Source organism: Sinocyclocheilus rhinocerous, unplaced genomic scaffold, assembly GCF_001515625.1.
Source record: "Sinocyclocheilus rhinocerous isolate Xijiao unplaced genomic scaffold, SAMN03320098_v1.1 scaffold1302, whole genome shotgun sequence".
Lineage (NCBI taxonomy): Eukaryota > Metazoa > Chordata > Actinopteri > Cypriniformes > Cyprinidae > Sinocyclocheilus > Sinocyclocheilus rhinocerous.
The window spans coordinates 337,565-354,501 of record NW_015623473.1 but is presented as its reverse complement, the minus strand read 5'-3'; the positions used below and the strand labels follow the sequence as shown (position 1 = coordinate 354,501).

General features: G+C 39.8%; 1 protein-coding gene across 5 annotated transcripts in view; it reads right to left on the bottom strand.

Annotated features, from left to right (window-relative positions):
• LOC107749885 (fibronectin-like) overlaps positions 1-16,937 on the bottom strand; it is a 23,839-nt gene extending 6,902 nt beyond the window's left edge. For 3 of the 5 annotated variants that reach the window (XM_016565143.1, XM_016565280.1, XM_016565211.1), the window contains exons 1-29: positions 16,602-16,937; positions 16,098-16,223; positions 15,720-15,857; positions 15,487-15,618; positions 14,982-15,119; positions 14,248-14,409; positions 13,528-13,725; positions 12,910-13,092; positions 12,505-12,681; positions 11,150-11,302; positions 10,345-10,473; positions 9,950-10,090; positions 8,514-8,626; positions 7,638-7,806; positions 7,364-7,540; positions 7,027-7,155; positions 6,633-6,722; positions 6,307-6,501; positions 5,241-5,519; positions 4,848-5,111; positions 4,648-4,742; positions 3,845-4,013; positions 3,534-3,620; positions 2,884-3,075; positions 1,107-1,295; positions 913-1,002; positions 539-805; positions 344-460; positions 97-270 (exon numbers count right to left, since the gene is read on the bottom strand). In XM_016565143.1, coding sequence (XP_016420629.1) covers positions 97-270; positions 344-460; positions 539-805; positions 913-1,002; positions 1,107-1,295; positions 2,884-3,075; positions 3,534-3,620; positions 3,845-4,013; positions 4,648-4,742; positions 4,848-5,111; positions 5,241-5,519; positions 6,307-6,501; positions 6,633-6,722; positions 7,027-7,155; positions 7,364-7,540; positions 7,638-7,806; positions 8,514-8,626; positions 9,950-10,090; positions 10,345-10,473; positions 11,150-11,302; positions 12,505-12,681; positions 12,910-13,092; positions 13,528-13,725; positions 14,248-14,409; positions 14,982-15,119; positions 15,487-15,618; positions 15,720-15,857; positions 16,098-16,223; positions 16,602-16,761 — 4,633 coding nt within the window. In that variant the 5' untranslated portion in view covers positions 16,762-16,937. Of the gene's footprint in view, positions 1-96; positions 271-343; positions 461-538; positions 806-912; positions 1,003-1,106; positions 1,296-1,752; positions 2,032-2,883; positions 3,076-3,533; positions 3,621-3,844; positions 4,014-4,647; positions 4,743-4,847; positions 5,112-5,240; positions 5,520-6,306; positions 6,502-6,632; positions 6,723-7,026; positions 7,156-7,363; positions 7,541-7,637; positions 7,807-8,513; positions 8,627-9,949; positions 10,091-10,344; positions 10,474-11,149; positions 11,303-12,504; positions 12,682-12,909; positions 13,093-13,527; positions 13,726-14,247; positions 14,410-14,491; positions 14,716-14,981; positions 15,120-15,486; positions 15,619-15,719; positions 15,858-16,097; positions 16,224-16,601 lie in introns of those variants that run through there. The other 2 variants (XM_016565419.1, XM_016565352.1) reach the window with 2 other exon arrangements.

Here is a 16,937-nt window from a genome sequence, read left to right as displayed (position 1 = left end):
GAATGGAGAAAAAAAACAATACAGTCACAAGAAATTTGTGGTAAGCTAATGGTCAGACACTAATAGATATAGATGTCTTGTTGCATGAGTACTTACTTCCACCTGCAGTCCTGTGTGTGATGATGACTGGTGTGCTGGAGGCTGGGCTGTCCCCTCTGCCTGTCACAGCATACAGCGTGATGGTGTAATCGGTGTCTGGACGCAGGCCCTGGATGGTGGCAGTGGATTGTGTTCCTGGAACAGTGAACTCTCTGGGTGCATCTCTTTCACCTAGGAGTCAATGAGAAGAAATCAGCTGCATTTACAAGTTCAAGTGAAACACCACAAAAACACTTCGTCATACCTGTTTCACCATGTGTGATCTTGTAGTAGCGTACAGTGACTGCAGGGGCATCCCAGGAGATGGTGATGCTAGTGGGAGTGGAGGACGTCACGGCCAGGTCAGTGGGAGCATCAGAGACTACAGGAAGAAACAAGAGTTGCATCATTATACCTCACAAATATGACTAAGCAAATCCTTAATTTTTTAACTTCTCACCAGTTGCTTGAGTTCCAGTAAGTGGTAGACTCTCTTTATTGCCACTGACAGCATAAATATAGACAGTGTATTCTGTCTCAGGAGCCAGGTTCACCAGTGTGAAGTAATTTCTCGTCGGGGGAAGTCTCTCGTCTTTAGCGCGGCCACCACTGGTTGGCTGATAGCGTAGACGGTAACCTGTAATGACGGCACGTGGAGCCATCCAGTGCACGGTAAATGAGTTGGTGGAGACATCAGAGAAGTCCAGATTTGTCGGGGAGTCCAATTCTGTGTGGATGATGGGAACAAAATCAAATGGAGGAGCTAACGGACTAGAACAGAGAGTGGTTAGAAAACCAAGAACTGAACACCATTTCTTATATCCAAATACATACTTGTTTTCTGAATACCAGTTACAGGTTCACTCTCTCTGTCATCATAGACGCACACTACTTTTACCAGATACTCTGTATTTGGTAGCAAGTCTGAATCGAGAAAAATCAGAATCAGCAGGTGAAATGTGTTTAGACCGTAAGATGCACATGGTTGAAATTAAGATCTTTAAATGAAAGCATCAGTAAACCCTTACTCTGAAGGAGGAAGTTATTGACGCCACCTCCTACATTGACTTCCTGAGTGTCGTCATCATTTTTTGTGGGATGGTAGCGGATGACAAAGCGGCTAATTTCAGATGGCTTAACAGAAGGGGAAGTCCATGACACACGCATGGAGTCTGAGCCCACCTCAGCAAAGTTCAGGTTTGTGGGGGCTGGAATAGCTAAACAAGAGGGGATTGAGAGACAGTGAACTTATAAATTAAGTCAAAACTTTATCAGCATAAAAATAAATAGCTAAGAAATGTGTTATTTAACCTTTTCTAATTAACATGAAACAGGAATACAGTAAATACAAACAATATGATACCCCACCAAGGGGTAGTTATACTAGTGCATTCCCCAGAAATGCAAATGCAAACATACACGTAGAAATGCATCAATATCCAGATATAAGCATATGATTGATTCAAAAAGCTGCATTGAGTTTGGGAAATAGCAAATTGTTCATATTGGCTAGCCGGACTTGTAAGTAATGAAATGAAGTGGCTTGAGTGAATGATGTTTGAGGGATGAGGGTCTCTCAGCCTCTCGTTTATGTCCATATTCTCCATTCCTTTCCCTCTTCTTTTACCCTCAGCCCTCTGAAATGTAATAAGAAACCTATGTAGGATAATTCACCAGTTTGGGTTTGGTGTGTGATCACCGAGGGCACACTCTCCGCCTCATCTGTAACGGTGGACACACTGATGTCATAATTGATGCCTGGCTCCAGTCCACGAATGGTATAATAGCTGACGGAGGAGTTCACCACGTCCTCCAAAATAGGAAAACTCTGGCCGGCCGTAACAACCATAATATGGTATCCAGTAACTGCCGGGTAATTTAGCGAGGTCCATCTAATTCCGATTGTGGTATCCGTGAAATTAACAAAGCTGAGATCACCCACCTTGGGCACATCTTTAATTGGTTTACAAAGTTGCATTTATGGGAAAGGGAGAGAGAAGACAAGACACACAGAAGCAGTGACAATGACTAATTAAGACAAGCAGCAAATTACTGTTCTCATGCCATCAGTGCTAACAAATGATTAATCATCAGAAGAGACATGCACACAATAATGGAAAATAAAAAGGCTTTTGATTTGAATTAGTCATACTACAAAAAAGAGAAAGTACCAAGCTCTTATCTAGCAACTATTAAATTCAATAGATATTTTCAAACATTTAAAACCAAAAGTGAAACAGCCATGCTTGTTGAGAATTACACAATTATTTTCATGATGCACAAACAGATTAAACAACATCAAAGACTTAGTGGAAAGAAGAAATTACTGGATTTTATTAGAAGTTAATATTCTAATATATTAAATGCAACTGTCTTTATGGATCTTTGCAGGTTTTGTGTAATGCATCTAAAAGGATCATCTTACTAGAGCAGAAGCAGGATTATGTGGTGAAGTAGATATAGCTCAAGGATGGAGACTGATCTTTGGGCTGGAGACTGGTAGCGGGTTGGAGCCCTATGAGTTGTGAGCCATGAGTTATCACCATTGTGGCTAACTAATAGACCTATTGACTTCACTTTTGATATTTCAGAAGTATACTTGTGATCAATTTTATTTATTCTATTATTCAGATATTCTTTAAAAGCAGCAATTGGCATTTTTGTTGGCTGGGTGTCTTGAGAGGGCGAATTTCTAAATCTATGGATCCATAATCAGGTGATTCTCTGGATCAGTCATGGTGGTTTTGATCCAGCAGAGCATGGCTTGAACTTACCTTTATTTGTTTACTATAGATGGGGTCTTACCTTGTGTAATGGTGGTTGAGATAGGCTCACTCTCCAGATGGTTTTTAACAGTGTAGACACTGACATTGTATTCAACGCCAGGACTGAGGTTCTCAAGGGTACATGAGGTTTCATGCCCTCGAACACTCTCCTCTAGAGTATTTCCATGCTGCCCATTGGTTGGTGTGCATGTCACTCTGTAGCCAGTGATATCTAAGGGGATAAAGGAGATACTGCAAGTATAAAAACAGAAATGGACACTTACAAAATAGTATAGCGACTGTAATAGGGTCCAAAGATGGTATTACCATCTGATTACCATATGCATATACCATAGTATTATGAATATAAGGTTCTTCAAAGAATACCATAGTGATGACCAATAAACTATGGTATATTTTTTGGTAATACCATGACTACCAATGTATAAAATTACATGCTAGAATTAGAATTAAATGCACTAAATGTAATAAACATCACAAACACATGAAATATATAAACAGACAAAGAACACTGGGAGAAAAGGATGACTGAAAGAACAGATAATTCCTGGAAGAATTTAACCTGATTATTTGAAATGGTCACAGCCTACACAAATAGCCAAGGTCCACCAGCATGCTTCAAAGAAAGGGTGAACAAGGATAAGAAGTGGGTGTACAGTCAATATTTACCCGGACTTTTGGTGCTGCTCCATCTGACATTGAGTTCACCGGTGACAGGGTTAGACACCACATTTAGGTCAGTTGGTGGGGACAGGGCTAATGTGACAGCAAAGAGGAATGAAATCCAAAATTAGAAAATGTATATAGTACTTTGAGCTGTATATTACAGGCTAGAAATCTCTACATGTTGTTTAATCTCTTTCAGCAGATCTACCAGACCTCTTGTCTTTGTAGCTAGTAAAAAAAAAACTATGCATTTGAGTTCTAAAACCTTTCGGACATTGTCAAATTTACTTGAATTAGACTTATCAGTAACTTACATGTCACAGCTTTGTTTGTGATAGGGTTGCCATGCTTTCGGTCATTGAACAAGGGTTGCAAGCTGTAGATATATTCCAATCCTGGAGTCAGACCAGAAAAGTAAATAGTGCCTTCTCCCGAGGTCACATCTCTGGGAGCCTCACCACCTTGGCTGGGCCTCACAGACATCTGAGAGAAGGACACATATCTTTGAGATTTTTTTTCTGAAAATGTAAAAGCAAAACCCTGGTGATAACAGCTTATGGTGAAATATGGTAGCTGGTCCAAGTTGGTTTATGGGCTTGAACAACAACTGTTCTCTAGGGCAACCTAGTGTTCCATCTATGACCATTAATTACCAACTTGGACCAATTTTGTCAGCCATTAGGGACTGATTGGGGCCATTGGTGAGAAGATGACTATTTGTCAATGTCTTGCTCTGGAGGCAGTATTTATGCAAACGACTGCACCTTGGTGACGTCACCTTGCCCCAATGGATCCAAAACGAGCCATTTTTGGAGCTTGATTAAATAAATGCTTTGTTTACAATGAGGAGGATGTTTTAAGCTATGAAACTTGCAGGATGGTTTAATAGTACAAAGACCTCTTATATGCCAAAAGATCAAGGCAAATTTGATTTCTCACGTCATGACGCCTTTAAAGTAAGGTAATGTATTTCCACAATTCCTGAGAACAATATGCAAAATCTCTTAACGTGCCATCCAATATCTAATTTTTACAACATCGTTTTGTTCTTTTCACCTGTTTTATACAACAAACTAATAATGTGGTAAACAGAAAATTGTAAATACAGTGTCTATACCCTATAGCTGAATCGTGGTACTGGGGTCCAGGTAACAATGATGGCTGTATCGGTGACATCTGTGCTGAATCGAGGAGCATTACCTGTTGGCTGAGCTGAAGAACAAAAGCAAAAATAAAAAAGAGGTTTCAAAATGGGCTCAGGAGAGCACTATTATTCTATTGTTTCACCTCAGGTGAAAGGGTAGAGGGGTTACACACATGTTCGGAAGACATCAGTTACTCCCTTGCTGAGCGTGTTCCCTTTCTCTGAGTGCAGGGTGACTATGTACTCTGTGTCAGGCTGAAGGTCGGTGAGCTTGTATTGAGACTCGGGACCGGGGATCCTCAGCTGTTTGGGGCTAGAGCTGCCCATGCTGATGAAGAGACGATAACCTGTGACCTGAGCTCTGGGGACAGACCAGATGACCACAGCGCTGTCATCAATGATGTCAGTGAACCGCAGGTCAGTAGGGGCATCAGGCTCTGAGAAGGAAATGTGAAAAGTTGACCAAGATGCTATGTATAATATAAATGTAACTATAAACAGATTCAGCTTCTTTTGTTAGTTGATAAAATGATCAGCTCAAAGACAAACATATGAATGTCACCCACTTGTAGATTGCTCCCGAACCAAAGGTTCACTCTCCACTCCTCTGTTGACTGCATAGATATGGAAGCGGTAGAGTGTGCCAGGTTGCAGGTGCGTGAGCTCGGCATAAGCATTCTGTGTCACAGGAAGCTGAAGGGGTCTCTGGGCCCGGCCATCTGTGCTTATGGGTGCAAAGGTCACGCGGTATCCTGAGACCTCATTAGGAGGACCAGTCCAGGTGATGGTGATCTTGACATCGGTAACTTCATAAAACTGCAGGTCTGTGGGAGCTTGGACCTCCTCTGTTAATGAGATGGAAAGCAACATTACAATCTTTCAGAGCTCTACTACAAGGGGAGGTAGGAATGTCCATGTAAACACTTTGGGAAAGCTAGGATTAGGAGTCAAATCCCTAACCATAAGTAAAAGCAAGAGAAATAGTGATGCTTGGTTTAACAAGTACTACTAAATATGTACTTAATTGGGAATGTCTATATCATCAATGCATGCTTTCGTGGAGTTCAAAACGAGTGCTCTGTTAGCTTCAAGAGAGAAAAGCAAAATCATGCAAAGCAGAAAAGAGTTTTCACAGTTCTCATAAGGAAGTGTGTGTTTGGAAAAAAGACCTCAACTGGCAAGACAAGAACAGAAAGACACGCTCAAAGCTTCCCAGTCCATCCTTATAAGGTTGTTTTGGCTCTGAGAAAGCACTAAATTTCCCAGCTCAGGCATTTGCTAGAATCAGCTCTCATCGAGAAGAGACAGAGAACTGGCAGACATCTTTACACGTGAATAAGAAACTTGGGCACTTTCACAAGCTTAGAGAAAAGTGAGCAAAAGCCTCTTAATAAAGTTGTTTGAACTCCAGTACAGACATAAAATACTAAGTGTGTGAGAGAAAAACAGTGATGCAAACAGAGGTAAGAACACAAATTCTGAACTAAAAAACTAGATGCGTCAATAAGCTATAACAATAAAGCAGGAGGTACAGGCTGCAACATGCCTCAACCTCTTTCTCAATGTTTCCTGTCACTTTCTACAGTATCTGTCCAATAAAAGGATCTTAAAATGGATCATCTGAACTCGTACCAGGCTTTTGCTCTCCAGCGGTGCTGACCTGTAGCACCAAAGGTTTACTCTCCAAGTTGTCTTCCACTGAGTAAATACTGACATTGTATGACAGGCCAGGTCGAAGGTCACCCAGTGTCACAAATGTTTGAGTCTCAGGGAGGATGAGTTCAGTACTGCTGCCCTCGACCGAGGGTGTGTACACCACACGATAGCCTGTGCAAACACATTACATTAAAACGTTGTTAACACCTATTCCACATTCATACATTATCTGCAGATGTAGTATAAATGCAACTTTAAAGACAATCTTAATGCATGAATGCTGGTACACAAATGTTACTCACCAGTTATAGGTGCTTGGGGTTTGGACCATCTGATCGTGATGACTGTCTCCTGTACATTTGAGACCTCATAATTAGTTGGAGCGTCAGGTGCTGTGAATAGACAGACGATTAATTTGAATGTGCAATGCAATCTGATCATTTTAGTGGATGGATGTTAAATATGTAAATGTAGTAAATTTTGTTTCTTTTGTTGTCGTAACCAACCACTTCATGTGGCAACCCAATGTTAGCATCAAACCAACAACAAAAATTGAGCAACAAAATAATCATGTCAGTAATGAACTTGCTGTCTGCTATGGAAATGCTACGAAGCTAATTCATGCCTGGTAGGAAATATTCATGGCTGTTAAATGATCTCAAAAAGTTCATTTTGGCACAGTGATGGATATCTTACCAGTGGTCTGAGTAGTTGTCAGGATGAGATTTTTATCTCCTTCTGGTTTGACTTCAAAAACTTGGACGGTGTACCTACGGCCAGGCAGAAGATCTTGAATGTTCACTGATGTAACTGTTCTTGGGAGGTCTGTGGAAAACAAAGGGTAATTATGAAGTCAATAAAATTTTACAGTCACTTTCAAATTTGAATGAATCATAATTGGACAAGATTGGTATTATAAATTTAGCTTCTTTAGCTCAGAAGTTGGAGCTTTTCTTCTCACTGCTGTCCATTTGAGCATTACTATTTCTCCTATTAATTTTTTAACAAGTTGCATGTCTCCTACAATACTTACCAATCACATTTTGTGGGGCTCCTTCCTCAGAGAGTTCATATTGCACTCTAAATCCAGACACTGTCTCGGATGCAGATACCCAGGAGATGATGAAGCTGCTGGAGGTGATTTCGGTAACGGACTCTGAGGTGTCCACTATTGGTGGAGGCTGGGTGGTCTCACCCTCTGTTTTTTCCACTGCAGAAATGGGAATATGCTGGATGAAGTTTTCATGTTTTATTTCAAAAGTTTTTGAAATTCCTAAAGAAAAGAAAAGAATGGAACATCTACGTACGAGAGCCATACGTAGTGGTGAAGTCAAAGCGAGTGACCTCTCTCGGTCCGTAGCGTAGAATGCTGATCAGCTGACCTTCATAGGTCAAACCTGGTTTAAGCCCTGAAATAGTGTGTGAGTTGATGTGCCCAGGAATGGTTACCTCCTTCCAGGGTGTCCGTGTGTTTTTCTGGGAAAGGAAAACGTTACACTGAAAAATATAGAAGCTAAAAACATAATTTTTTTTTCAAAGAGGTGAATCTGTGGTAAAACTGTAGCATGAATTTTTTTTTTTTTTTGCTTTTACATGTTAAACAATTCTGCTTTATTTACGGTTTTGAAACAGCTTGCAGAGTAACAAAGAGCGGTTATTTTGATAAAGGTCAGTTTGTTAGAAGTCTCTTGACATTTAAAATTAAGAAAATTGAAAGTACATTCCAAAAATATTTTCGAATGTACATTGGCCTGCAAAAATAAAATATTGTCCAAACACAGCTTCAGATAAATTGCAATTTAAAACGCCCTGGCAGAAAAAAAATTAAATTCTGAAAAGCCTCTTTCTTTTAGTTAAATGCACAATTTTGCAACTTTCCACTGAAGTCAGTTTCATCGTGTCAGACTGAAGAGTAAATGTGTGTTTTTAAGTTCAAGGACTGTGGCATGTTTGTGTGTGATGAAATCTCATCCTGTGCTTTTAGCATAGGCGATCATCCCTTGCAGAGAGGTACACAAACATTCAATGAAGGGACAAAATGTCTCTCGTTCCAGGAATCTGGATTACAGTCGATGCTTTTGTACTCTACCTTATCGACATAAATTGGCACTAAAACTATATCACCATAAAAATCCAGCTCTGAAAATCCTCATAACGTGAGACTGCAAAACACAAAGACTTACGACTCTCCACTTGAGGATATACTGCGTAATGTGGGCAGACGGGGGAGCGTTCCATTGGATGGGATGGGAATTCGGCTGATTTCCAGCTTCTGTGATGATGACCCGAACAGGAGCTTTTGAGGAGGAGGATAAAAATGAATGATTGTCAACTGATTAGATAGTTTCATATAGTAAAGGGCATTTACTCTGCAACTGTATTTAATACAGCATATGAGACAAAACGGGTGATAAACTCACTCTGAAGGAAAGGAAATCAAAGAAAGGAGAAAACAGTCCGTTTCGAATTTGAAAAAAGTTTGGATAAGACAGTTTAATCTGCTGTCTGGCCATGTCTGAAAATGGAGCAAAATTACCCCCGTTTGTCAAGTGAGGGGCGTTAAACAGTCCGGAGGATGATTGCATGGGTGCGGTGTTAAAAATCACACCCGGCCATAACATTCTGCACCCACTTTACCCTTTATTATCCCCAGGCCTTCACAGAGTTTGGTTAACAGCTGCATGCAATTCAAGGCAGTGAGGTCATTTTGAACAATTCTAATGTCCTCTTCACCTCTGGCAGAAAATATATCGGCCTTTGTGGTGTCAAACCAAAATTACACAAAACAGTAAGATGGTAACCCAGATACAAATTCACAGTGGCCCTTCAAAAGTACGACCTTCGATATACAGTGCTAAAGACAATCATTTACAGATGGTCTGAGTGTGGCGGTTCTTTTTTGGTTCTGTGAAGGTCGTAAAAATACAGCTCACACTTTCCTCAAAAAAGGCCAAAAGCGAACAAACGGCAACCTGTCTTACATTACTACAGGCCATTTGGTTGCACAGAATCGCAAATGAACAGCAGACCATGGTATTAAAAGCTATAGACGGTATTTGAGAATGCCATTTGATATTTTGCACAATTGCGCCATAACCATAGACAAAAATAAAACTTTGCAAGGGCTCTAACACAATGGTGCTCAAAGGCAGGATTGTCAATGAAAAACAATTGTTTCTCACACCACGATATCATATGGCTATACTTTATGGTACTTTCTGAAGCTTGACAGCCCCAGTTACTTTATCTACTTTTATTATAAATAAAAGAGCAGCCTGAATATTCTGCTAAATCCATGTTCCATGGAAGAAAATAAATAAACACCTGTCCCATCTGGCTAACTTCGAATGGTTAATGTTCCCCCTGTAGAGACATTAGAAGGTGGTTGACAAGAGATTGTTGATAGTAAACGACAGACGAGAAATCCTTCAGTGAGACCATTTGAGACTTTTAAAAGAAAAACAAAGATGCATAATCAACTGTTAGTCAAGTTAAAGGAGGGTAATTGCGGGAAAGTGACTGTTGGCAACAACAGATGTCCTGTTTCTAGCCTTTGAATTCCCAGTCATTTTTAGTTCTGTTAGCTAGGTCTTTTTTTGAAAGTAGTGAGGTCTCTTACCGGTAGACTGCAGAGGTTCACAGGCCAGTTCTCCAATGCCATTACCATAGCAGGAACATCTATACGGGACGCCTTGGATGACCTTGTTCCATGTCTCGCCAGTCTGGTAGAACACCTTGGTCTCGGGTTCCTGGCACTGGTCTAAAGAAAAAGATTAAATGTTTTTTGTAGACAAAGTAAAAATAGTCTTTCTTTCGTTGCAACTCTAACATGTTGACAAAAACTATTGTTTAAATCGAGTCTGTTCGATTTGAATCGAAGGAAACATGGGCCATTCACGCTGTAAAATACTTTGAACATATAAAAGGAAGTTCTGACATTTTGAGAAAAAGGTTAGAAAAAGAAAACAGAACAAACACTGAACATAGCAGCAAAATTAGAGAGTGCCGGCTTACCGATGGCATCACATTTCCAGCGACCGCGACCTTGGCCAAAGCATGTGCAGTTCATCATGTAGCCCTGGTCATGACGCTTATCAAAGGTCTCGTTAACATCATATGTCTGTCCATTCACAACGCACTGGTCTGAAATAGGGAAGAATTTTTTTTTTGAGTAACTTTACGATGACTACGAGTGACAAAAAAGGGAGATCTGGAAGCAATTTGTGAGATCTGCATCCTCTATACTCCCAATTTTAATTTGTAGGCAGAACCTACATAGTTTGGGACACTATCTAAAGACTGGTAAAGACCTTTATATTGTTAATTCTAATAAAAAATATTATTTCAAACAAAACAAATTCTGTTCTTTTGAAAGAATTCTAAAAATTGCATCAGGGTTTCCTATAAATATTAAGCAGCACAACCATTTTCAACAGTGATGATAAACAGAAATGTTTCAAATCAGCATATTAGAATGATTTCTGAAGGATCATGTCACACTGAAGACTGGAGTAATGATGCTGAAAATTCAGCTTTGTCAGAGGAATAAATTACATTTTAAAATATATTTAGGTAGAAAACAACAATTTTAAACTGTAATAATATTTTACCATTTTTGATCAAATAAATGCAGTCTTGATGAGCATAAAACTCATTGTAAATAAAATAATAAAGTATACATAAGAATATATATTTCACGTATTTTTTATTTACTATATTTCATAATGTCATGTCATAGTCTAATGTCATGTCCAGAACTACTTTTTGAAATATCAGTGGTATATCTGTAAGATAAGTGTGTTTGAGAACATCTAATGACCTCTGAGCTGAGTGTGGGAAATGCAGTTCCACTCTCCACGTCCGTTGCCCTGGCAAGTGCAGCGCATCATGTGACCAAGCGTGTCATGGCGTTTGTCCCACTCATCACCCACACGGTACATGACATCATTAATGGTGCAGACTTCCTCATGAGCTGGATTAATATGAAGAAAGGGAATTTATGATTGCATAAAATCCATCCAAATACTTACAACAAGCACATCTATTCTGAATGCACATAATGTTCCATGGTCATTCTGATCTCATTCTCCCTGGAACTCAGCCAGGAACTATGTCAGGTCTGGACCGGAGCCAGGCTTAAAACCCTGACAAGGGCGGACCCCATAGATCCGGTCAGCGGAGCCACAAATCAGTACCCCATTACATGGCCTTAAAAACTCCAGCTCCCTTAATAGCTCTTAAATACATCTCGAGAACTCATTTGCAGGCCACCGAGTGTCATGGCCTGAGCACATAAATGACCAATTAAGGCCAATATAGCTATTACTGTCTATAAAACCTGACTTCAGCTGAATGCATTAAAAAGAACCAATAATTTAAACATATAACAACACATAGTTATACACCTACTGACACACTGAGTACATGAAAACTATACTGTGACTGTATAAAAGTGACTTGTATGCATCAATGTGCTGAAATCTTTCAGTTTTTACAGTGTACTCAAATTTAAGTGAAGTTTTAATGTGCAAAATATGTATTTTTTTAACCTATTAATTAGCGCTGTCAAACGATTAATCGCAATTAATTGCATCCAAAATAAAAGTTTTTGTTTACATAATATATGTGACCCTGGACCACAAAACCAGTCTTAAGTCGCTGGGGTATATTTGTAGCAATAGCCAACAATGCATTGTATGGGTCAAAATGATTGATTTTTCTTTTATGCCAAACATCATTAGGATATTAAGTAATGATCATGTCCCATGAAGAGTATTCAGCTTCCAGATGATGTACAAATCTCAATTTATAAAAATTGACACTTATGACTGGTTTTGTGGTCCAGCTTTAAATGTATAAACTTAACATATTTTTCTTAAATATATACATGCATGTGTGTGTATTTATATATACATAATAAATATACACAGCACACACACATATATTATGTAAACAAAAACTTTTATTTTGGATGTGATTAATCGCGATTAATCGTTTGACAGCACTACTATTAATGAATTTCCACTGTCAGGAACCATTTCCTCTGTTATCCTTTGAGGAAATAACTTCATATTGTAGTGAACAAAGCCAGTACTGCTGTAGGGGAACTTCTTAGTACAACTTTGCAATTTCTAAAAGGAGAAAAATCGACCTAAAACAATTAAACATGCTCACCAGCCATGGGACAGAATCCGTATTTCCGATCTGAATCATAGTCAGTAGTGGTACCACACCACTTCATGGCGTCACGACGGCCGTCAGATGTGCAGTCTGTGTAGTTGCGTCCATTATACTTGAAGGGAAACTGGCACAGAGCACCATTAGAGTTTCCTCCACGAGTCGCCACAAGCTCTGAAAGACCAAAAAAGGAACAATCAGACATTCATTACATTAATCTGCACCCTAGTGAAAATATATTGTATGCTGGTTTCGATCAAGGCTTTGCCCCCTTGGTCAACCAGTTTTACCAAGAAGACCATGTAGTGTGGCTTTGGTCGAAACCAACATAAACTGGGTAGTTTGCTGGTTTAAATCGATGTATTCAAGATACATAAAAAAGAGGCTCTTAGATGCACTTACGGTTCCTTCGGGTACAGAATGAGTACAAGCCGTCACTATCATAGTCAGATGAAGTACTGCACCATAACTGCCCATCTGTTCGGCCCTCAGAGATGCAAGAGTAGTGGGTGTTCCCACTATAAACAAATGGGAACACACATGGCTGCCCACCGGAGTTGCCACCGTAAACAAAGGACTGTCCATCTGCGTAAATCAAGGAGAGGACAACTTTAATAATGGCACTGGGGTGTTTCGAATATTCGAAACATTTAAACTTGTATACTCATTTGGGAGATAACCACTTTGCACCAAAACAGTTTGTTTTAGGCCTTTTTCCTGTAGCTCAAACAGTAGAGCATGGCAAAACTGGGTTTGATTCCCAGGAAATGCATGAACTGGTAAAAAATAAATAGTATAAAATGTAATTTGCTTTGGATCAAGCACCTTCCAAATGCATCAATGTAAAGGTTTTTGCCTTTTTATGCACAGAAGTAGAAGAAAAATGACAAAAAATGGGTGAGAAACCACTTAAACCTACATTGGTCACATGCCCTTCAAGGATTCCAAGAACTGGTTAACATAACAAGTGTGCTAAATTTTCCTGAATCCCTAAATTCAATTGAAATAGGTAAAGGTCACCTTGCTCTTCGCAGCTGATCCCTCCTCCAACACAAGTGCAAAGCATCTCCTTGCTGCCCTGACTTCTGATCCAGCTCATGCCATTGGAGTAGTACACACCAGAATCAGTTTTACAGTTGCCCTCCTCAAGAAGTTCAGCCAGGACATTGACTTGGTTTATCACTGGTGAAACCCTTTGAGTCACGGAAGAGCCAGAACCTAGTCACAAAGACAACAGAGACAAGCTGTTGAAGCTTATAGCAAAAATCCCCTGTAGGAATAAATATTCCAAAGACTTCCTATTGGAATTTTCGATCAAATTTAGGATCAGTCACATTGGGATCATGGGAAATATGATCCTACTGAAATTGCTTCCAAAACCTTTTTACTATACGTTCAAAAGATTATTAAGCAACTTATTGGCCACTTGGGATATATGTGCTTTAGGATCTAGATTTTGCTTTATGTTATTTGTCATTCCTTGGAATTCCCATTTGGATCCTTTCAGATTTTTTTTACAATAGATATTCCAATAGGTTTCCTTTGGTTTATGTAATGAACATCTGGGCTGCTACACACTTATGCTACATATCATCTAGGCAAATTTGGCCTACACTTTAACAAATGTTGCACCTTTCATTGGCTTTAGTGTAATCATGTGAGCATTTACTCATAAAAACATGGAGAATTGGAATTTAATAATGCAATAACGCATCTCCATCTATCTGACAGCACACGTACCAATGGCGGGTGTTGCATGGGAAGCAGCATGTCTGTCACACTTCCATTCTCCACGACCGTTGCCTGTGCAAAGACACTGCAGAGTGTTTCCATTGGAGTCAGTTTTGGTCCAGGTCTCACCAATACGGTATGAGGTTCTAGTATCCTGGTCATTACAGCGATCTGGAAAAGACAATTAAATAAGTTAAGGTGACAAATGGCACATAGCAAACATGGAAAATCCTCTTTACTAAGATACATTCACATTTATTCATCCAACCCTTTTTTCCCACTTTTGCTTGGCACAAGCTTGTTTAGAAAACACCTCCACACCGTCACACTTCAGTAGGTTGTCTTTATTTATGACCCTGATGAAGTGTTTTCCGACACTTTCCAAGCAGAGAAGGTGAAGGAAGTCAAGATCGTAATAGTGTTTGTTCACCCCCTCCACTTCCTTTCACTGCAAGACTTCAACTTCAATAGGCCTGGAAAGTGCACACTGTAATTTTCCATGTGCATGCTCCCATCCAGCTATACAGAGTTTGCATCTCTGCAGAGCTCATTGGTAATTATGCAATAAGGGTGTGTCACGCAAATAACTACAAAGTCATGAAAGGAGACATGGAAAATTGCTGTGCTTTGGAGAAAAAAAAACAGGGCCTTAGAAATAAGTAGGCGTCTACTGAGCAACAAACACAACAAAAAGGCGCTTCTACTGATGCTGAAGACATGCAATATTGAAAACAAACTCTTACTTCTGGAGGTGCAGGTGATGCGTCCGTTGCCCTCTCCCAAACAGGTGCAGTCTACTATCATCCAGCCTTGGTAGGGTTTCTGCCATGTCTGACCAACCACATATGAAGATCCTAGCGAGTCATCATAGCAACGCTCCGCTGTGAAGACAGTCAATTTAGCATCTTGTTCTTTCCACTTGGGTGTGGCATGCCAAATTTCCGAAAAGAGTCGCATGCAATTTCATCTCAGTGTGCATATACACATAACCAACCAAGCAACAAACAAATAACAGGGCGTTTAAATAAATACATACATGCATTCATAAAAAATGTGCATAACCTTTCAAAGAAATTAAAATTTAATGCAATTTTAAAATTGATTAACAAATCCTTAAATAGTTATACCTGCTCTGTAACTGTTTGCAAACAGCTTGACTAGCCTATTTATACAGATGTACAGGAATAGCTATTAGTTTGCAAAATGTTTGCAAAGACAAATGTACACTACAGGTAAACACTGACTCACCAACTGGTTTACAAGTCCACTCTCCCTTTCCATTGCCAAGGCACACGCATTCAAGCATGTAGTCTCCAGTGTCGTGTGGTCGTGTCCAGGTGTCTCCAATTTTGTAGGAGTTTCCTCCTTCATGGCAGCGATCTGTAAACAAGAAAAAGCGGATAGTTTAGTAATGGGATTTTTTTTAAATGTACAATTCTTCTTTTCTTTTTTTTCTTCTTCTTCTCCTTTCTTGGACTTACTTGCGATGGTGCAGCTAATTTTGCCTTTGCCTGACCCAATGCAGGTACAGTCCCATATCATGCCATCCTTCGGTCGCTCGTAAGTCTCTCCGACTCGGTAGGAGCGCGCATTGAATCTGTCATAGCACGTCTCCTCGGCTACAGGTGACAAAAACGTGCAGATAAACCATATATATCTCCACCTACATCATACTGCAAATGCATCACCTAAATAAAGCTTCACATCAAATACAGAAAATGAACAAACAACTCGTTCAGCGCGCATACAGTTCGTGCGCAATTGCGCATTCTTACGCACTCAAAGAAAATCATAAATGCAAATTTAAACATAATCTCAGAAGCTCAGACTAAAAAGATCTGAATGATAAAAACGCTCACCTGCAGGTTTGGATTTACACTTGACCCCTGAAGCCCCCTCACAAGTGCAGATGAGATTGCTGTGCATGTACTGACGCTCCCACTGATCGTTCATTCTATAAAATCGACCGTTGTCGTTGCAGCCATCTAAAGTTAAAAAAGACACTTTTTAACACACTTTCTTTCTTTCTTTTCCTTGTACAGTGGTCTTATTTATAATATAAATATATAGATATAATGTTTTGGTAACACTAAATTTGAAAGATCAATTTTTCCTATTAACTAACATGCATTACTAGCATATTGGCTGTTTATTAGTACTTATAAAGCACATATTAATGCCTTATTCTGGCATAATCCTACCCCATACTTAAATTTAACAACTACCTTACTAACTATTAATGAGCAGCAAATTATGGGTTTACTGAGGCAAAAGTTTATAGTTAGTTAGTTAAAAGTGAAATTTGGATCTTAAAATTACGTATGCCCTTTTTTCGCCCCAAATAAATAAACTGATGAACTTACTTTCATGGATTGCTAAACTCCTAGCTTCCTCGTAGACCGGGTCCAGACGGACTTGTTCCTGCGATTGTCTTTTACTTTTCCCTGCAGATTGTGGCATACAGTGGACAGATCCCCCGATGCACAGCAGGAGCAGGAGCCTCTTTACTGAGATACGGGTCATTTTCACCCGCTACGGAGAACAAGTGTGTCAATGTGCAGTGTTTTCTGTTGCGCACTAAAGAGGAAGGCGCGGAGAGGTTCGCGGGGGCTGATTGTCTTTGCGCACGGTTGTATTTCAACTGCCTTCCCCTGACAGTACTGAACCTCCGCCGTCCAGCTGATGTGGGACGAGTGCTC